This window comes from Rhincodon typus, chromosome 10 (assembly GCF_021869965.1).
Source record: "Rhincodon typus isolate 14 chromosome 10, sRhiTyp1.1, whole genome shotgun sequence".
NCBI classification, from domain to species: domain Eukaryota; kingdom Metazoa; phylum Chordata; class Chondrichthyes; order Orectolobiformes; family Rhincodontidae; genus Rhincodon; species Rhincodon typus.
The window spans coordinates 17,782,392-17,804,684 of NC_063341.1; the positions used below are offsets into that span (position 1 = coordinate 17,782,392).

The 22,293-nt window shown below is 40.0% G+C and overlaps 1 protein-coding gene across 1 annotated transcript in view; it reads left to right on the plus strand.

The window, feature by feature from the left end:
- Window positions 1-1,146: 1,146 nt before the first annotated feature.
- The window catches only part of crb1 (crumbs cell polarity complex component 1), a 153,694-nt gene continuing 132,547 nt past the window's right edge, over window positions 1,147-22,293 (plus strand). Inside the window, exons 1-2 of the mRNA XM_048602243.1 lie at window positions 1,147-1,234; window positions 20,627-21,211. Coding sequence (XP_048458200.1) covers window positions 1,156-1,234; window positions 20,627-21,211 — 664 coding nt within the window. The 5' untranslated portion in view covers window positions 1,147-1,155. The remainder of the gene's footprint in view (window positions 1,235-20,626; window positions 21,212-22,293) is intronic.

Consider the following 22,293-nt stretch of genomic DNA (forward strand, 5'->3'; position numbering starts at 1 on the left):
CGCTTACAGACTGAAGAGGAATTGGGTAATTCTGCAACACAAAGGCAGTGGGACAGATTATTTTTATAGCCGTATATGAAATAACAATTACATGGGTTTGTTTACAAGATTTATCCAAGAACTAGTAAGGACTAACACAGGTTCAAATGTCTCCTCGTCATTTTAAGATTGACATCAAGAATATCTCCTTTGCAAAGAGAGGTCAAATGCACCTGTTAAACTCCAGCCAGAGTAATGGAGGGAAATTCCTTTTGAGACACTATATTGGAGAGACTTCGCTGCACGTTTTAGCGGATCGGTGCAATGTCCTATTTTTAAACTGTAATGGGAAGAAACAACCTGAAATCCACAATCAATAACTGATCTGATCGGATCAGTCCAGATGGACATCGCTTGGGCATTGACTCGCACATTGTCCAAATATTCCGCGGATCTGACAGTGGCAGAAGGTTCTATCTTGTCGAAAAATTTCCGTATCATGTTTGCAGTTAATTAGTCAGGAATTCCAAATCCACCAAACCGCACTGTAAGTAATAATGGTCCAATCCAAACTCACGTTTAAATAACTCGGATGTTCAAAAGTATGAGAGTATATTTAACCCCTGCCTTTATCACTCCGCAACACACGATCCCACTTAAGGTGCGGTCAAAATAGTTGATGACTTAAAGAGAAATTATGCGCCCTGTGTGAAGCATTTTTTTAGCAATACAAAATAGTTTGAAACATTGGGTGCTCGGCGATCAGATCAGTTGAAGAGTAAGCTCTAAGTTGTAAAAGTCATGCGTGGTTTCTATTAGTGGGAAACATAGCAACGCGTTATCTACTCCGGGGACTGACTGGTTGGTCGCTGTTCACAAAGGGCAGCGCACAGAGGAAACAAGGGGATGCTTTGTTTTGCCAGGATTAAGACTGCAGAAAGAAACGACCAACTTGAGTAAACTCCAGTCCGCTGAACATTGAGATCTGTAGCGGGTTTAGAAAATCGCCCGGGGTCCTTACAATGAACTGGGTGAAGGTAATGAGTGCCGCCTCTAGACTGACATCTCCATAGCAGCAGCATCTGTCCAAGAACTGCGTGCGGATATCGGGAGACACCAGGACCGGGTAAATCTCACACTGCTCCCAAAGCTACAGGATGGTTTCCTTTCAAAATCATGGCTTTCTCTAACACTTCAAGAGTGAGTGGAAAGCCCGCCCGGCCCCTATGTTTGCTACTCTTCATCGCTGCTCAGTGTAAGTACAGCAACCCGAAATATTAACGTCTATATTTCTGATAATTTAGCATAGACATCATATGTGGCCAGCCAAACCTTCAAATAATTAAATCCTCTTTCAGATATACCTGATCAGTAATAGACTAGAACTCCAAACCTTTTAACTTTAAAAGGAAACCCCTTAACGTGAGACTGTAAAAGCGATGCTCTGGAGATCTCTTTTACGTGCGGTTCAGATTTGAATTTAAATCTCAGCCAGCAGTGAGATAGGAAATCCGCCGGAATGGATGGGAGGAGGCAATAAAAGAGACTTTCATATTTTTTGGAGGAATAGTCTTGAGAATAAAGTCTGGCCATCTGGGGCAGGAGAGGGGTCTCATTACATCCAAACTCGTCTGAATATCATTTGGAGCTAGTTTACGAAAGAATCTGCGATGAGATAGGGGAGGATTTGAAATAAAGTGTTTGTGTAATCTGGGTCACCTTCTGCCGTGCAGATCAAAGAAGGCGGTTTGATAATAGAAATTGAGGAACAGCTTTGTTCCGCCCTCTTCTGCCGCATCAAGTTCTGTTTGAATCGTTCAAAAGCAGGAGAAGGTCTGCAGAATGATCAGATGGTGGAAACAAATTAAGTTGGAGCACAGTTTAGATGATAACGTGATCTGGTTGCCTGAGCCCATTGCCTCCCGGCCTCTGGGAGCGAGAAAAGTCAGCCAGTGCCTTAGTGCCGGGGATTTTTTGTTTTATCATGAAACGAGAAGAAGATTGCGATTCATTTCACGGAAGTTTGGAGATTTTAACGGAAGATTTTTTTTGGCACGCATCCTACACTATAAAGACAGTTTACTCTAAGTCGAGTAGTTCCTAAGAATAAATTCACCCGACTATCAATTTTCAATAATGACATAACTAATTTGAGCTAATTTCTATGCACTTGGGAAGTTAGCATCTTATGAATTATTTGACTATTTCTTGAATTCTTCTTGAGTCCTGTGCAATACTTGCCTAGTAGTCGAACAGACGTGGGGGATTACTTTGTAAAACACATGGCCCCTTTAATGGAACCTGTTCCTGCCTCTAAAGTGGACGTCAATACATATTCCAAAATCACCTCATTTATTTACCAAAGTGCTTGCATTCCGAACAGTTTTATTTAATCAGAGCTGGGAGTTTCTTTTCCTGAATTTAAGAAATGTGATTCTGGAAGAAAACACGTTACGCCCGGTAGAGAGTGGGACAAACTGTAGTGAGACCACAGCGAGAGTATTGTATGCATTTTGGTCACTTTGTCGAAGGGGAAACATATTTGCATTGGAAACAGTTCAGGGAAGGTTTACTCAGCAGATTCCTAGACTGAGGAAAGGTTGATCACATTGTGACTATTGTCATTGAAGGTTACAAGGATGAGTGGTGACCTTATTGAAACATATAAAATCCTAAGGGCTTCATAACGTGGATGATAAGAGGAATTTGCCGTATGGGGAGAAATCTAGAACCAAGTTTCAGAATAAGCTGTTTCCCATTTAAACGGAGATGGAAAGGATTTTCTTTTCTACAGGGTGATTAATGCCTGGGATTGCCATCCCCTTCAAACGGTGGATACTGAGTATATTCAAGGCTGAGTTAAATAGATTTTTGATTGGCAATTGAAGCAAGGATTATGGGGAACAGGCAGGAAAGTGGAGACAACATGACAACCAGATTAGCCACCATTGCAGGAGCAAATTACTGCAGATGCTGGAATCTGGACTGAAAACAAAATCCTGGAAATCATAGCGGGTCAGGCAGCATCCGTGGAGAGAGAGCAGGCTAACACTTGGAGTCTAGATGACTGTTCATTAGAGCCGTCATCTCATGGCACAGCAGGTTCGGGGGATGAATGGTTTACTCTTCCTTCTATCTCTTATTTTCTTATGTTATCTCCTTCAATTTTTAAGCAGTGCACCCCATGTCGCAGTAACGCAATCGTACGAACATTTCATCATGATACTGCAGGATCTTTTAAATCTGTGCCCCATGGTTACTGACCTGTGTACAACTGGAAGCTAGTTCTCCTTGTTTACTGAATCAAGTTCATTTATTTTATCAGACCTACCCCCATGCTGACCCCATAACTTTGGGAGATGTTTAGAGTGAAGCCAAAGACTTGTGTTTCAATAATGTTATACACAATGTCAGGAACGTTTGATAGTACTTTACCAATAGAGTACCTTCTAAATCCAATTTCTGATGTAAAGCAGGGAATGAAGCAGCCAATTTTCTAAGCAGCATAGACCCAGATAATATTTAACTTATGTTATTTGAGGGATAAATATATGCTAGGGCACCCAAGAGGTGTTCTTGGCTCTCCTTTGAATCCATGGGATCTTTATGTGTAGGCTTTAGACTTAACATTTTGTCTAAATGAAGTGCTATTTACAGTACAGCATTGCTCAGAAGTGCTCAGATAGATTGTGTTCAAGTTTTTGGAACTGGGTTACGTTGTGAAACCAATAACTTTTTTTTTAAAGTAGACAAAATTGCAGATGCAGATACTTACCAAGAGCATAACGCCATGAGATTCCATCATTTTGAACAAACAACATTAAATTTTAATCATAAAGTTAGAATCATACATCATTTATATTTTAAAATTCATAATTAACCTGATGTAACTATGCTTAACAGGAAAACTGGCTGAATACCCCACAGAGCATATCAAATAGCAAATGTGGTCAAGACAAACCTTGTGGATTCCTCAGTCACCCATCAAATATTAATGACACGGTGGGTCATCAGATTTCATTAAAACTTTGCAAGGGATCCTCTTTCAAAGTCCCAGTCTTGGAACTCCCTTAAAACCCATCTTGTCACGATTACCTCAATGGCCACTCGTGCTCTGGTATGTTCACTCCCCTAATTGGATCTGCACTCCTGGATTCTGAAAACTGCACTCCAGCACCTATTTACAGGTACAATTTCAGCTTTTCACTAGCAACTAACTTCACCAATCTGGCACTGCTCCAACTTTCCCCAAATACTAAGGCTAGTTAGCTGCACACAGATAATACAGGTTTCCTTCACCTTTGCTGTCGAATGGCACATATCTTCTCCGGGGGATTTTCCCGAGCCCTAGCCCCAGTGTATAGCTATATCTCCTGACTCCCTGGACTTCTGAGCCCTAATGCGTTGTTTCTACTACATCAGCACCCATTTGGGGATCCTCTTCCTCTGCTCCTATGTACCTGGTTGAATAACAGGAAAAGGTAACAATCTTCTATTTTCATCCAACTACTATCAGGGGGTTCCTTGCTCCTGGCAGGGGCACACATTTTGCCATTATCAGGAGAGGTGACAGATGAAGTGAAGTCCAAACTGTCACCTATTTAGCTGCTACTTCACCTCCTTAACAAAATGGCAGACTAAATGCTTTCGTACCAGACACCTGAGCCTGTCACCCATACTTCTACCATTTTTATTTCCTCATACAGGTATGGGTACCTGCCATCCTGCATTCACATCACCTATCACCATACCCCCCTAGCCAATCAGCCACTTCCAGCACCTAATTGCAATGGTACCTTACAGCCAACTGGCAACCTACCTGTTTATCCATCTGTTATCTTACACCCTGAACCACCAACCTGCCAACATATACCCCTCGCCCACCTATTTGCCACTCTACATACCCACCCACTTACCTGCTATTCTATTCCCTTGCCCATTAAACCAAATCTTTACCATATAAAACTGTTCTTTATTAAATTATCCAATTGACAAAATGCTTATCACGATAAAGGCAACAATATTTCTCCATCATATAGTAGCTACTGAATTTGTGCAGCATAAACCTAGAGATTCTACATGCATTTAAAAGGAATTAATTTCCTCAATGGCTTAAATTTTTTTCTGTTTCCCAGTTAGCTGTGTATTCCAGTATTGAAAGATTTTCAAACCTCTCAATCCCTTTTTTTTGGTAGCTTCTTTCATCTGCAACTTGGTAGAACCTGACTTCCCTCCTTTCCAAACACCCCCACCCCTTTGCAGCCACTCTCTTCCCCCCTCCCCCCACCTCCAGCTCTTCTCTTGCATTCTTCCAAATATCACCAGACCCCACCCACTCCCAGGGAAGCACTGAACGTTTCCTGGCACCTCTTCCAGATAGCTCAATTGAAATCATCAGCTCAACAAACGGGGAGTGTACTTCATAAGTGTGGTCTTGTTTTTTGCAACACTACTTCATTTGTACAGTGTGTAGATAAGGCAAATTTTACTGGACATATTCCTAGAGGTATCATTGCATATCTTCCAACTTTAGCCAGTCTTTCTTCCCACCTCTAATACTTAGACAGTTGGTATTTAATGAAAAGAAACATACCTGACTTTCATAGTTCCATGGCAACCACACAACTATTTGGAGTCTACTTGCCAACTGATTAACATTTCTTCTCATGCAATGTAAAAAGGTTGTTTTCCCCTTACATTGACAGTTCTCATGATTTATCCTGATGAGTGCAGGGTAAAAATCTTCAACAAAACATGTCTTTGTTGAAAATTCTCATTTCCTTGATGACTCTAACTGTTTCTTTTGGATGCCAGCCTTTTCAAATGGAGAAAATGAACCCAGTAGCTTCACTTTGATTACTTGTCCAAAATCTTTCATATCCTCCCTTGAATTACTGGCTCCAGTATACATTTCTAGTGGTTCTTTGGGTGGGTCTGCCTGTGATAGCCATTGTCTCAATGTTAAATACTTTGCACTTATTTATGTCTTCCTGAAACCGTCATTGGTTTTGACAGGAGTCTAGATGGTGGAAGTTTCTCTTTCCGTAGCCCCACGCTCCTGGCATAGTCCCTTTATTTTCTCACCTCCACTTTAGAAGGTGATCTTGTATTGCAAAGCATTGTTGCTTTGTCTTAGTCCAACTTTTAATAGTTAAAAGAAACCATTACAAGTTTGTAAAATTGTATCTTCAAAAGCTGAAGAGTACTTTATGTTAAATACATTATGTGTGTGATTGTTGGAGTTCAGAAGGGGCATAATGTATGTAGCTATTGATTTTTTTAAAAAAATCACTTTAGAGTTAATTTTTTAAAAAATTGTCAGTGTTTTAATTCAGGACTTCTACGAATAGAGCTGAAGATGATTAGAGTTTTACATTTGTTTAATATATTTACCACTGAGGAGCTTAATGGCTTTTAAAATATCCATTTTCATTTTGCAGGAAGCTTGAAAGAAATTAATTTTACCAAGTAGAATTAATGAAAGGCAATACAGAACATGGTTGCATTGTTGCATGTTTACAAGCAGCTCTCTATAGAAATAAAATGGAACAAGTTTGTTTGTTCTGCAATTAGTTCTACATTGAACCAACAGTTCTGTTCTATTAATTGCAGCACTTGGTTGTCACGGTGATGCTTCTAATGGACAGTTTAGAATCATATCAAAAGCTGTAGCAACCAACCTGCCTTGTACTGCTAAGAAGACTGAATTAATTCTGTTAATTTTATATTTTTTAATATATTTTATATTTTTTAAAAATGCTGAATTTTATCAAAATATTGGCTGATTTTTAAATTTCGGGAGTTTCAAGGAGCATTTCTCACATGTAAGTTATCACAAGTAAGTTATCACATTGAATTCTCCACTGCTCACATAATTCCACTGTTGCATCCATCTCTCACCAAGGCCCATGCTCTACCACTCTCAATAATGCATACAGCATCTTCCCTTTCACCAAATCCTCCCTCACTCCCCAGACTATTATCCCTTCCTGCGCACAGCCTGACCGATGAATGACCAACCCCTGGGTGTCCGTTCTCCCTCTTGAATGTTCATGGCTGCCAAACATGACAAGGTGCCTGGCTTTCAGTGTCAAAAGGCAAGGCAAGACAAAACAGATGTTGTGAGCATTCAAGTATTCACAATGCAAAGTAGGGCTAAAAAAGCAAGCTAAGATCCCTGAGATGAACCATGCTTTGTATAAATTGGGTGTCTGCCCCTGCGTGCAAATTGCTATTTGAAGAGTACCGAAGTGTTAATGAATGCAAATAGCCCTTTTGCTGCTCACTAGTGAGAGTCTTACCTTGCTGGTAAAATGACAGGTGGGAAATTGGACTTTTTTTTGATGTTGAGAATCTCGTTTCTTACTCCTCTCAGCCCATTTCACTAATTGACTCGCCATTGCCCATTTCATTCTGGGACTGGGAAGATTCCAGCCATGGTGTTTTTTTTTGACAACATTAGTTAAAAGAATAAAATAGTCACACAACTTTGGCAGTGGTTCTCAATTGCATGTTGGGAATTATCACAATAGAAGGTTTGGAATCAGTGTGTAAATGATTACTGAAATTGTTTGTGTATGTGAAGTCACATATGTACTGCTTGTGGTGTGACAATGAAATTTTTTTGAACGGTCAAAATTGCACATGGACCATATGACAATGTGATGGAGCATGATAGTCATCTTTTTATTCTTTACATCTTCCCAATCTGAATGGGAAGAAAGTGAAACACGACGTATTATAGACAAGATGAGTGCTAATAATTTAAATCCTGGTTGCATTATTCACTGAGAAAAGTGAAGATTGCAGTTCTGCTACCATTCCAATTATGAAAGGTGATAGAAATGCAGCAAACTATCCAACAATGCACCTTTGCTGCTGACTGAAGTTGTCAGTCCTTGACAGAATGATTCTGCCACATGTTCTACCTACAAAGGTACCAAGTGACATTATGGGTTGTTGTTGTCCACAGTATTGATATCTATTACTAAGACACTGTACCCATTGGCCACTGTGATGGAGCACAGAAACTCAGGAGATGTTGCTATTGTCCTCTGTCTTTAGCTAGTGATTCCCAGGTACAATAATCATTCTTTAAGGCCTCGGTGTCATGCTTGCAAACGTCCTTGACTGAGTGCTTTGGATGTCCTATTGGTCATCTGGGTCCCATAGCCTTACCCTACAGGAAGTTCCTGAGTGTTGAAACTGTCTTCCATCCTGCAAATATGCCTAAGCCAATGTAACTCAATGTTCGCTCTCAAACAGAGGCAGTTGTGTCTCTCAATGGAGTTGTGCCTTTGTGAGGACTGCCACATTCATGATTCTGTCCTGTAAATATTCAGGCAGCTCCTGGGTTGTGAATGGGCTCCATTCCAGAGTCCATTTGCAAGTCAGAGCACAATGCAGGACATTAGAAAGCAGCTGTTTGTCAGTGCAGGAACTGTTCATATGTTGGATGTTTAAAATTAAAACCATATATGGGATCATGTTAAGTACAAGCTTCCGTAAGCTGGACATTCATAAATTGGGGACCACCACCCCCCACCCCTCCCCCCAACCCCCGTATATTCATAGTACACCACAGGCACTGAAGTTCGAAACTGTTGAATTCTGTTTTCTTGAGACCTAGAAGTCATTCATCTTTCACAATAATCCAGCGAGGTGCTGCGAACACAGCTCTTATAAACAATTGGCTTAATCCCAAAGGTCAGCTTGATGTTATCCCATACACGTTTTGTGAGTTAGCCAGTGGTGGTAACTGCTTCTGCTACACATTTATCAAGTTCTTCATCAAGGCACAGATTGTCTGTTGCCTTTGACCTGAGCTAAGAGAATTTGCTAAGAATTCACATCAGGGTGTAATTTCACGTGATCAGCGGAAGAGGTGTGGCATCTATCTCATCACCATGATTTTCTGACCCTTAGAGTCAGGGAGAACAAGTCACAGCCTGGTGTAGCACCACAGTTCCCAGTTTCAAAGACAAAGTGATAAGTTATGATGCCAAATGCTGGCACTTTACACTGTTGCTGGAACAATTGCTACCCACCCAAGGTTTAGCAGCAGTTTTGGTATCGATGAACTTCATGGCTTCCAAGCTTCAATAATCAGTGAAGCAGCAGAAGCACTGTTTGGTAATGGCAAACCTGCAACAAAAATCAGAGATAGTAAGAACTGCCGATGCTGGAGTCAGAGATAACAGTGTGGATCTGGAGGAACACAGCAGGCTAGGCAGCATCAGAGGAGCAGGAAAGTTGACATTTCAGGTCGGGACTCTTCTGGGGCATTTCTGAAGAAGGGTCCTGACCCGAAACGTCAACTTTTCTGCTCCTCTGATGCTGCCTAGCCTGCTGTGCTCCTCCAGTGCCACAGTGTGTCATCTATACCTGCAAAAAAAAATGATTTGAGACCTACTGTAACTGAGGTGACATCTCCTGTGCATTCAAAAGCTTACATAATGTATGATATAACCCAACAGTTAAAACACTGGACAACCTGAAACTAGCCAAGATAGGATGATAATTCACAAAAAAAAAAGCTGGATTAATTGATTTCTTAGCATAAATCTACCAGTAGCAATAGAAATCTGCAAACGATGTACGAAGAGATCAACAGATTGGGGTTGATATTCTTCTCACCAAAATTGCCCATCTGGGATCAACAGATGATGAAGGACTCACCTACAGAAGTAAACAGATGCCTCTCTGGGATGAATACTGAGAAATGGATATCTGTCAATCTCCCATGGCTTCGAGATGAAGAACTCTCATCACATGCACAGGAGAAGACTGTAGACTGGTTAGCCAATCTCCCACAAAAGCAATTTCTGCTTTCTTTTAATGAACTGGTTTCCATCTGAATGCTATAAAACTTAATTGTAAAAAATTAACTTGTTCGCTGTCAGCACACTTATGCTCAGGAAATTATGAATTCCAAAATACCCTGGTGAACAGAAAACTAAAATGAAGAGTAAATCCAAGAATCCATTGAGAGTATCAATATCAATTCAAGTTAGCATGAAGTAGCTTTTTGTAAAAGGGCAATACAACTGCAGATTGTAAAAGTACGTTTTCAATGTCCCCTTACGTCAAGGCAAAAGTAAACAAGCTATTGCAAACTGTTAAATTCTTCTTCTTCTTCTTCTTCTTCTTCTTCTGTACTTAGGAACTTAATATTTCAATGTTATGGCCGCACATGGTGCAGCCTATAAATGTAATCAATGTCTTTTCCATTTTCTTCACTATAAAATCCACATTATATTTATGAACTTCTTAAAAAAAATTAGTTCACCTATGAATCTAAAAGCATTTATGAATAAGGCAATAATTTCAACTCGTCATGTTTTAATGCCATTACTTATGCCTATATGCATTTAATTTCATGCATGAATCATGGTTTTGTATTTTTATTTAATACTCATTACATGATTAATATTGTCTAAACCTGTTCAATTGGGTTCTGTTGCTTTTGAAATATATGGATTATGCATGGATTTTACAGTCGCTAGTGTATTTGAAATGTAACCCAAGGCGGGGAGGAATTCACCTCAGAAAAGAGCCACATTACATTTCAGCTAAGTTCATCAACTGTTCTAAAGAAATTGTTCTTTCTGATGCAGAATTTTCTCAGCACTCTGGGCAATGCACAAGGAGACAGAAAGCTTGGCGATGTGATAGTTGGAAGGTGTCTGCTGTGGCTGGTCGATGTCTTCCTGCTGTGCTGCCATTTTTGTCAGCAATGGGAAAGTTGGCAGATCTGTCATCCTCACAAAAGCCAAGTGAGTGTGAGACTGTGTGTGAAAGCACCCAGTGCGTTCTGCATGACCCTCTTCTCCCATGGATACCGTATGGCTCATGGAAGAGCCCGCAGACAGGAAATGATCAGCCTCATGGCAATGGCACTGAGGTGCCTCAACATTGCCCTGTCAACCCTCCCACAAATCATTGGAGCCTGTCTGCCTGGACTCGACACCCCACAATCCAGCTTAGCTGTCTTCATCTCCCAGTCACTGGGGACCTCTCTCTCCCTTGTTGATGTTTTGATATTTGGGGGTGGTGGGGGGGGGGGGGGGGGGGGGGGGGAGCGGGAGTGTGTGATCACAGTTAAGTAATAATACAGGCAATCGGCAATTTGTAGCAATTTTTTGATAGTTTATTGATTATGTTAAGAAGCAACAGTTTCAAAATGATACATTTGTTAATTAGGTTAAAAAAAGCATACAACCCTGACTTGGGCATGGTTCACTGATACCAGAGGACAATTAGGCTATTGACGTGGAATGCGTAAACTGTGAAGGCAGAATTCTGCTCTGTATCCAAAGTGTGAGGGAACTCTTCTCCGGGTCTTCCTGCTCCTTTTCTAGTCTATTTCCATATGGAGAAGACAGCTTCCTGATGAGGATTGCAGCCTTTTATAAACTGTATGAGGACATCCCTCTGCTTTTTAAACTTGGGCAGATATGAATTGTTTGAGCCTATCCTTCAGCTCAGTGAGATATTAAACATTGCTTCCCATGGAAAAGCACAGCACAACTGGTGCAAAAGCCAAGAATATTTAAGACAAGCTGACTTACCAGTATGTTCAAAATTAATATTTGGATATCAGTTTTTTATGGCCCTGGAATGCCCTCTAAGCTTTCCTGAATAAGCATAAGTGTCTTCACAATTAGTCCAATATTATTGACAGATGTTTGAATTCTGTTCTTTCTTTGAGAAACAATAAACAGGGTAAATTCAGCGAAATATGGAATTTGACATTTTGAAACTGTCCCCTCTTCTTGGGGGGTGGGGCGGTTCTTGGGACAGTAAAAGGATCTTTAAGCCAGCATAAGAATTTAGCACCAGAGTGTACAATTGATGCACTTATGGAGAGAGTTACTGTGCTGATCATTAGGTTGATATGGGATACAGTACGTCCATGTCTGTGAGGCATGTTTGTGATTAAGTTAACATTAAGGTTCTTTCCAATCAAGTCAGTGTTTCTTTTGTTCATTAGAATTCCTGTTGTCTTTCAGTTTGTCATGCAGAAGCACCCATATTAATCCATAGTTTAACTTGAAACATGTGACTCAGCACTGAGTTTGGCAGTAGAATGTAAAATGCATGGTACAAGTCAAATTTAAATTCTTAAAAGGTAAACAGATGGTGCAACAGAAATGTCTTCCTCTGGATAATAAATTTGTTTTCTGATAATGTTTTTGTGTGGATTAACCCAATGTAAGTTACTATCACAAAGGTCAATGATTAAGAATGGCCATTCAATCTATCAATGATCCTTCTTTAATCCTGGGTTAAATGTGATCTGTTAATGCCTAATTGTGGTTAGTGACTGTCACTTTAACCCACTCAGTGTGAATAAGCTTATAAAAAAATGTGTTAAAGTATTGTTGAGGTCCTTGTCCAAAATTTATTTCAATACACCAATTGATTCATTTGGACTTTCAAATATAAAGATAAGGAGAAGTACTAAATAAAAGAGAATGAAAAGAAAATGTGAAATAAAAACAAGAATGCTGTAAATACTCAGCGGATACAGCAGCATCTGTGAAGAGGGAAACAAAGTTAACAGGCAGATTTTCACTCCTGAAGCAGGTAGCAGAGGTTGGGAACTTACTCAGCTTCCGCATCTATCTCAGAGGAAATGAGCCCCATTGAACCTGGTTCCTACTCTGCAGGGATGTGCTGGAGTTGGGCTCCTGGACACCGTGGCAGGGGCTGTTGAGTGCCAGAGAGTACTAATGAGAAGGCCCACCTTAGTTCCCCAAGATACCCTTGACACCCCATCATCCACATCAATGTCTCCTCCATACCATTTAAATGCCAATTCACCAACTCTTTTTCCTAACACTGCACCCCACCCCCACGCCAATTCTAACTCCTCCAGAATGCACCATGATCCAAACCTCAGAAACCATGGGAAGATGAGATATAATAAAGACCTAAATATCTATTCTAACCCTGCTTATTTTAAAGAAACACTCCCATTCATGAGAGCCCACTCAAAACATTAAAAACCCAAATGCTTAATCCCTAAGGAAACAAAGATGTAAATTCATAAACCAAAATCAAAGACAACTAATTATTTTTTTAACCTTATTGAATTGTGAATCAAACTGTCAATTTAGGAACCCTACTGGAATAAATCCAGACTGTGGAAATTAGCCAAGCATTAATAATGATATAATGACAGTCCTCGTCAATAAACAGCTTATATAAATGCTAAACCGTATTTTTTCAGCACTCACTGACATAGGCTTTATTTTTAAACAAAAAAGAATTAAAGCGCAGGTAATTTAAATAACTTTATGGTTTGACAGTTCTAGAGACCTTATCCACACATCATGACCATTTCCATTTCCTTCATATATTTGTGACTCCTGGACTGCATAGTCAAAACAAGAAGTTTCGTTTTAGCTCAGCACTGCTAAATTTAGATTTCCCTCATTCTTGAGTTGCAACTTATCCCCTTTCTCCTTCAGGTGAAAATTACATCTCACGGAAATGGGGGTGGATCTGGAGTTCCAACTGCTGTTTTCTAGGGTTTCGCCCAACACTGAGTCAAATATGACTTTTCCTCAGAGAAAAATCATATTCAATTGGATACAACTCTGTCTCTCGCTGCAGATGCTGTCAGACCTGCTGAGTATTTCCAGGACTTTCTGTTTTTATTTAGGAAAGGTATCAAGTTAGCATGTATGACCAATTCACAATAATATACAACAGCAAATTAGTCTGAATGCAGCTGGCATTTCAAAGAGAACAAGAACTAACAGATGAATTGCTTCATTCAGAAGGTGGTTGATCCAGTTGCCAAGAATAAAATAAAGTAGACTAGCCAACTTCTGTCATTAGAAAAAAAGCAAAGAAAGAAGTAGGTTTGTTTTTTTTAAAGTTACTCCTGACTAGCTTAGTACTGGGAATTATTTTATGTGCTCATTGTTTATTATTTATGCAACAACTGCTTGGTATTTTAAACATGAAAAGATATTTCATGGAAAAAACTAGATCTGAGGTAATGCTCAGATGAAGATCTTTATGACAAGGGAAGGATAGTTCTAACCAGCAGCCTGCTTATCATGCCAGAACTAAACAACTGCTTCATGCTGTTAGCTGGGCTATAAAATAGAAATGCCACATTTGTCACAGTTAGAAACTCCTTAGCCCTTATTAGTGACCCAAAGAGATTGTTTAAGAAAATCTGAGTTTTGTGATCATGTGGGTGCCCCACTGATATTACTGTCCATACCATTGTTATTTTGTTTGAGGACTAATATATCATTTGTTATGTTGGAGGAAATTGCACCCATTGCAGCAGAAACAAATGATCTGTTATCTCATCATTTCAGCTTCTTTTGTTTTGCACCACAGGAGGGCCCTACCAACACTTTTCTTTTTTTAATATATTTTATGTTGTGACACAGTTTAAAAAAAGACACCATTGTGCAAAGGCATTATTATACATTTTTTCCACCATCACAAAAACACCCATGTGGCTACTGAAACATTAACAAGCAAAGCCTGTTAAGGGTGATGCTGTCGTAGAAAAAATAAGTGGGTGAGTGTGTTTAGGGAGAGAAGGAAGGCACTAAATCAAAATGGAGTTGGGGGAGGGAAATAAAGCACTCCATACCCTTTCTAAAGGTGTCAAAAGTATTGGACACCATGTGCTCCCTCTGCAATGACACCCGGGCTCGAATGTAACCATGGAAGGGAGGCAGGCAGTCGGCAGAGATGACCCCTTCCACAGCTCACTGCCCGGACCTGTTTATTGCCAGCCTGGCCAGGCCCAGGAGCAGATCCATAAGGTTTACCTCAGTTGGCTGAATGGCTGGCTGCTTTCCAATGGCTGGTTTACAACACCAACAGTGTGGATTCAATTCCCACACCACCTGAAGTTGGCATGAAGGATTTTCCTTCTCAACCTCATCATGGCTCATTTGCTCTCTTGCTGTCATGACAGAGCAGCCCTATGAACTGATAAGTCTATGGTGACTGTATACATAAATCATGTGACTTTCTATTCTAATGTTTCTGCTTACAAGCTATTTTATTAATAAATTAATCTCAATTTATTAAAATTCATAGCTTTTCTAAAAATAAATGGATTAAAATGTTATGGATGTCAAGATAAGTATAACAATTTCATATTTCCTTCAAAAGAAAGATAGCTTCTTGCTTCATACAACATTATTATCAGTGCATTAAAAAGTATTAACCTTGGACTCTCTGACATACATATGGTGCAACCACACTATGATTGGAGCATCATCAAATGAGTGCCACCAATATATTGCCGGGATCTAGTCGTGGCTTAATTGTAGTACTTCTGATTTTGAGTTGGAATGTTATGAATTTATGTCCTACTCCAGGGTGGAGCATAAAATCTCAACTAATATTCCAGTGTAGGACCAGGGGAGTGTTGCACTGTCAGAGGTGCTATATTTTGCAAGAAATGGCAAGTCAATGCCCTGTCTGCTGACTCAAGAGTATATCTTAAAAGATCCCGTACCATTACTTTAAGAGCACAGGAGCCCTCCTTGGTGATCTGGCCAAGATTCCTCTTTCAATCAACATCACCGAAGAAGATTCTGTCACTGTCATATTGTTACTTGTAGGAAACTACTGTGCATTAACCAGCTGCCACATTTCCTGCACTTCAACATCAACTACATGTGAAGAGTACTTTGTTAGCTGAAAGCTTCTTTGAGATGTTCCAAAGTGTTAAAGGTATGATGTAAATTTAAGTTCTTGTTTCATTTTAAATGTAACTTAAATCTGATATTGCAGGAATGCACAGAAGTTAACTATCAACACTGAAACAATGAGGAATGTGATTCTTTGTAGCAGTTAGCCTCTCTTTCTTTCAGAGTCAGTTCATCCCTCAATCCTAGTTATACCTAATACAAGTTTTGTGTTAATGTGAACCTCTAACTGCTCTGTGCTAAAGCTAAATGTATATAATGCATGTATGGAATTGAAAGACTGCCATTATCCTGGTGAATGGTGCAGCAGGCTTGATGGGCAGAATGGCCTACTGTTCTTATTTTCTATATTGAGAATGTATTATCAAACAAGATCTGTGAGAACATTTCTGGCAATTTGTTCCAGCTCTGTGCAGAATCGCAACCAGTGCAGGATAATTTTCAACCTAGCAGAAGATCCTATTTTAAAAGCACCCAGGAATTATGATGACTTTCCTTCAATCTTTATCAACAGATTTTAATTTCATTTTTAATGTTCAGCTAATCATTCTCTCCTATCCTCCTTGCTTGTCATATAACTAGGATTTTCTCTGTAGAGGTAATACCAGTGGATAGATGGTTATCTCAGTTGACATTTTTCTGGTTTTCAAAGAAAGCCAACAAATAAATCATCATGGAAATGCCACTTAAAAATGATTTGAGCTTCTACTAATTATTTCCCTATGCTGGATTTTTTTTTGTCAAGAATAATTTGACAAACTCTCAAATCCAGTTCTTAATTGTTTTTTTTTTGCAGGGTTATCTGACATGTCAGATTAGTTTTACTTAATTCAACATGAAATAATCCATCTGTGAAAAATTTAGCCTGACAAGCAAATGGGTTTTTTCCCCTGCATTAATACAATAAAGGGATTAATCAAATTCAAAATAACAAATGCGGCAACTTGAAGACAGAGCGGCAACTTAAACTATAGCACGGATTATTTGAATATTGTACAATAGGACAACATTAAATATCGATCTATGTGAGCAAAACTAAAGAAATTAGTATGGAGTTAGAGGCAGTGAACAGTGTACACGCTGAATCTCCCACCACAACACATGGGGCACATCACTCACTTCACTCAAATCTTGCTGTGATCTGGCACTGGTCCAGCTCATTATTTTTGAGTTTCAAGAGAAATTTCAATCTCCAACTGGAGTTAAATGGAATACACAGAGCTCTCCTCCAATCTCCAGTTCTCGTCACATGGTCTGTTTTAAAGCACTTCATCAGCACGCAGTGATAATCAGCGTTGAGCGGCTTGAATCTCACAGCCGGCATTGCGTATTTTGTTGAAAACAGTTAAGAGACAGTGTTTATTGAATATCAAATTAAATATCTTTAAAGGCTGTTGAAACCTCTATTTGCAGCAATAGTTTAGTCTCGTTCAGAATGAGATTCAGAAGAGAACTGATGTTTTATCCAACAGCTGTTTAATATTCTAATAGCTGGTTTGTGGCACATATGCAAAGTTTCTTTTGCGTGGAAACTATTATACGAATGTTTAAATGCCACTGCTAACTACAGAGGAAAGTTACCAGAGAGAAAACATGGTTCTCGCTCGACAGTGCCAGGAGTGTTGCTTTTTGGCCATTGTGCATATTTGTGGTGCTTCCATTTGACCTTGCACTTTAATACAAGGTCATCGCATTATAATAAACATTTCAGTGCTTCCAGCAATTTAGTACTGTATATGTTGAGAGCCCCATAGTTCCAGAAGCAGGTTATCCAAACGCCCTTGCTTCTCCTCAAAGCACATTTGTAACTTGGTGGGGGGGATGTTTTGAGTTAGCTAAGGGTTTGAGAACTACATCAATTGATGATAACTGGCTTGATTTTCAAAAGTTGCAGCAGACAGTTTCGGGGGTAGGTGCATGAAACCTCCCCAGTCCCACCCCACTCCACCTCCCGGATTCAGGAGACCGATTTCCTGGCCAGTATGCTCAGATTTCCATTCAAGCTGATGGGACGTACCAGACGGAATCTGCGAACTGGCCGCTTAAGAAATTAACCAAGCTTGTCAACAAGCTCGTTCTGAACGCAGTAGTTAATCTTCGATTGCAGGAGTTGGGAGTAGAGTCACATCATGGGGGGAGGAAGCAGTGTCATTGTGAAGAGTGTTCATTGGCACCAGGAGAAAGGCAAAACAGCAGACACGGCTTGAAAGACTGAGATGGCCATCTCAATGCCAACAGCAGAAGGAATGTAAAGTTGGCAACAGACTCAAATTGCAAAGGAGCTTCAGAGAGGGAGGGCAAAGTGCATACCGAGACCGGGACAGAAAGTGACGATACAGCTCTGGCAAGTCAATCAGAATTTGAAAAGAGAGCGCAGATTGACATGTAGACTGAAGACAATTTTTATGGCCACTCCCCCTCTTCTCTCCTTCCTTGGCTGATCAATCACTTCACATAACACAACAGTGTAGGAAGTCTCCCTACACAGAAGATGTACAATTTGAAGCATGTGTGTGCTTTGTAAGAGTTTGGCTGTCTTTCCCTGTCTGGGAGGGTTAATGGACCTTTCTCACAAGTCTTTCCCACACCACTGCACTGTCATAAACTCCTTCTTGTGTTTTTCTCTCTACAGATGCTGCCAGATCCAGCATTTCTGTTTTTTCAGACACCAACAACTTCACTTTCCCCTGCTACTAATAACCTCTTCGAAGGAACATATTGTTACAGAGTAAGAATCACACATCAAACGCTATGCAGTGACTCCTGCGTCAACACAGTGCACATTAGTTAAAATAAAAACTGAAAGAACTGCGGATGCTGTAAATCAGGAACAAAAACAAAGTTGCTGGAAAAGCTCAGAGGGTCTGGCAGCATCTGTGAAGGGAAAAAAAAGAGTTAACGTTTCAGGTCCGGTGACCCTTCCTCAGAACTGATGGTGGCTGGTAAAACGTCAGTTTATATGCAGAAAAGTTGGGTTTAGATTGGAATATGTTTCACCAGTGCTTTCAGTACCAAAAATACCCTTTATTGAGAAGGGACATTTGGCCCCTGTGAAGATAACTGTTGTGTACTGAATTTGTAGAGTACTTGACAAAACGCTTGATTGGCGGGGCCTTGATAATTGAGTGTCATGTTCTATCTAATTGTCTCCTGACAGGGGCTCAACTCCTTCTTGTGGTTTGCTTGGCTCAAACTGTGTTAGGAGTACGTGTTGTACCCTGCTACTGTGTAAGGTTTTACCCTTAGGTTGGAGAGTAGTCACCAGCTACAAGTGCAGTGTATTCTCCTGGTCTCCAGCAGTCCTTCCTGCAGAATTAAGGGCTCTTTAACTGACACTGATGTTCAGTAAAATGAATTATGGAAGCTGCCAGGTAACAAGAGTTCTTGTTTATCCTTCTGGTCCATTGGTCACAGTTCAGCTGAACATTTATGGGATGGTGGCTGTTTCTGTTCAGGAATTAAAAATGGAATCTTGAGCGGTCAGTCAAACACACCTGCAGCTGGGAACCCCTGCTACACTGTAGAATACTCTTTTTTTTCTGCTATGGCTGTTTTCCAAGAAGTAATTAATGATTGTTTAGTCTTGGTCATTGTTGCATCAGTGAGCTGCCTGATACAAATGTGTTCTGAAGGCTGCAAAATCTGACAGAGATCTTCTGTGTTGCTTGACACTTAAGTTTAACAGAACGGTTAGGTTCACAGTGACCAACCAAGCTGTCATTGTCATGGAAGCTGTTCCCAAGCCTGGTTTACAGGAGTGTGCTTAGTTCTGTAGCAACCTTATTTGGAAATGTTGTCGTCCACATAGAATTTTTAAGAGGCTTGACAGGGTTGATGCTAGCAAGATATTTCCCCTGCCTTGGGAGCCTAGAACTAGGAGTCCCTAGCTCAGAGTAAAAGGTCAGACATTTAAAAATGAAATGAAGAGCAATTTCTGCACTCAAGGTTGTGAAGTTTTGGAATGCTCTATTGCAGAAAATGGTGACTGTGTCAAATATGTTCAACTGAAGAGATTAATAGATTACAGGATATTCAAGGAATCAATTCAGGGCTTTGAGTTTAGTCCAGAAATGTGTAGCTGATGTAGACATTAGTCACAATCCTTTTGAATGGTAAAGCAGCCCAGAGTTGCTGACAAACTGACATATATCTGCTCCTATCTTGCGTACGGGTATCCAGATAGTACAGTCAGTCTTTTAGATAGCCGGTGGTATTTTAAGGATTGATTCAAAAGTCTTAAATACCTGAAGTGGTTGTGTAATTCCCCTGCACAATCTACAAGTAATGGAAGTCCATTCGTAACTATGTCCATGCGATTCAACGCATACCTATTGTAACAATGTCAATGTAAGTCATAGACAATTTAGACTTGGTGCAAGTTGGGATACAGGCAGCAGAGTTTTTGGATCAGCTCAAGTTTATGGAAAGTGCAAGGTGGAAGACCAGCTCATAGATCATGGGAATAGTTGCGTCCAGTGGTAAATAAAGCATTGCTAAGATCTTCAGCAGCAAGTCAGCTGAGGCAAGGTGGAGACTGACTTCTCAAAATGCTTCATAGTCAATGAGCCACTTTTAAAGTGTGATCACTATCATTTAAGTGAGAGATCTGGCAGCCCATTTAGGTAAAGTAAGAATGTGCAGAATTCTGGTGGACTTGGTTGAAGGAACATAGCAATATATGAACAGGATGAGGACATTTGGTCTGCTCGAGCATATGGTTAGGCCCGGTCCTACAAAATGTCACATCGAGGTACAAGTTCTATTCATAGTAAATTCAAAATAGCACCAGAATAGCTTGCCTGATCAACTATTTTATAAATGGTTTAGAATGCAAATATGAATTTTAACACATACTGATTGTAATTGAAAACCACCAACCTGCTGCTTTTGTGTTAACTTTGTGCCATATCTTGTGAGTCTAACTCTGCCATTGTTCTTACCTTCTTTAGGTTCATACTGTGCTGCAAATCTGAACAAGTGCCTCTCTAGCTCCTGCAAAAAAAATGCAACCTGTGAACCACACTCTCAGGCCTACGTTTGCCATTGTCCACATGCACCAGTGCCATTCACAGGGAAGAACTGCAAGGAGCTATATGACATCTGTGCTTTATATCCCTGTCTGCATAATACAACGTGCAACAGTGTTTTAGGCACAATTGACTTCTCCTGTGACTGTCCTCCTGATCAAATTGGCCCCAGTTGTGAAACTTATCTCGGCAAATGTGCCAACATCTCCTGCATGAATGGTGCCATCTGTTTAGATGATGCTGCAGGCTCTAGCTGTGTTTGCCCACCAGGCTACACCGGCACCAACTGTGAAACCAATGTGAATGAATGTGCATCAAATCCATGTGAAAATGGAGCTGTGTGCAAGGACAAGATTGATGGATTTTCATGTTTCTGTGTGCCTGGCTACCAGGGCAGACGGTGTGAGATTGAAGTCGATGAATGTGCATCAGAACCCTGCAGGAATGAAGCTAGGTGCATGAACGAAATAGACAAGTATATCTGCATCTGTCCACCTGGTCTGACAGGTAAAAAGTACTTTACTTTCTAGCCAGTCTGACTATTACTTGGTAAACTTTCTTCACGGAATTCTGCTGTTATCATTCCAAAAGTGCCCATTTGAAACAAAAAGAAATTTCAGTTCTTGCATTTAAATTGAAAGCTTTGTTTATTATTTCACAAAAAGTTCCTAGAATTTTATAGCGAGAAAGGAACCATTTGGCCCAATAAGTTTTTGCTTCAGTCTTTGAAGAGTCTTCCAGCTAGTCCCATTCCCCTGACGACAGGTTTTATGTTTTTCAGTTTTTTTTCAAGTAAACTTCTCAAAGCTACTTTGAATCTGCTTCTATTATTCTTCCAGTGTATACCAGATCATATCCCAGATTTAGCACAGGAACTATTCATCAATTATTAAAACAATTATATAAGTCAATATATCTATTCCAACAATGCCACCTTTTATTGGTTTATAATTTTTAAATGCTGCAGGAGTCTTTTTTTAAAATGAGTTCTGTCAAGTTATGTTACAAATTGTACCAGTTAATTGCAAGCATTTTTTCAAAGTCGTTTTGATTCACAATATTGCCAGCACAACTTGCATAATTCAAATGGGCAACTGTGCGTCATTGTGCTTTTCACATTTCAGGGAGAAAAGGGCAAAAAATTTGAAGCTAGAAATTCCAATGGCATAAATGTTAAAAATAATGAGGAGTAATAGATCCACAGAAACCAAATCAAACGGCTGCTACGCTTAAACTCACTCAATAATTCACGACGACTGTATCCTATTCTTGATTGTTCCAGCAACACACATCGTTACATTTGTGCTGTTTTTCATAATGAAAGTTATCCAGCATACTTCTCACTCAATAAGGCCATGAGTCAGGGAACTTAGAAAAGGAAAAGCTGTTCCCATTAGCTGACAGCACAAGGACGAGAGGACATGTATTTAGGGTTATGCATTGGGCGTGAGAGGAAGAACTTTTCTTATGCAGTTAGTGATAATGGCCTGGAACTCTGCTCCCAAGGGTAGTGGAAGAGAAGACAAGGATGATTTCCAAATTAGATTGGATGAGCACTTGAGGGAATTAAACTTGCAGGACTACAAGGA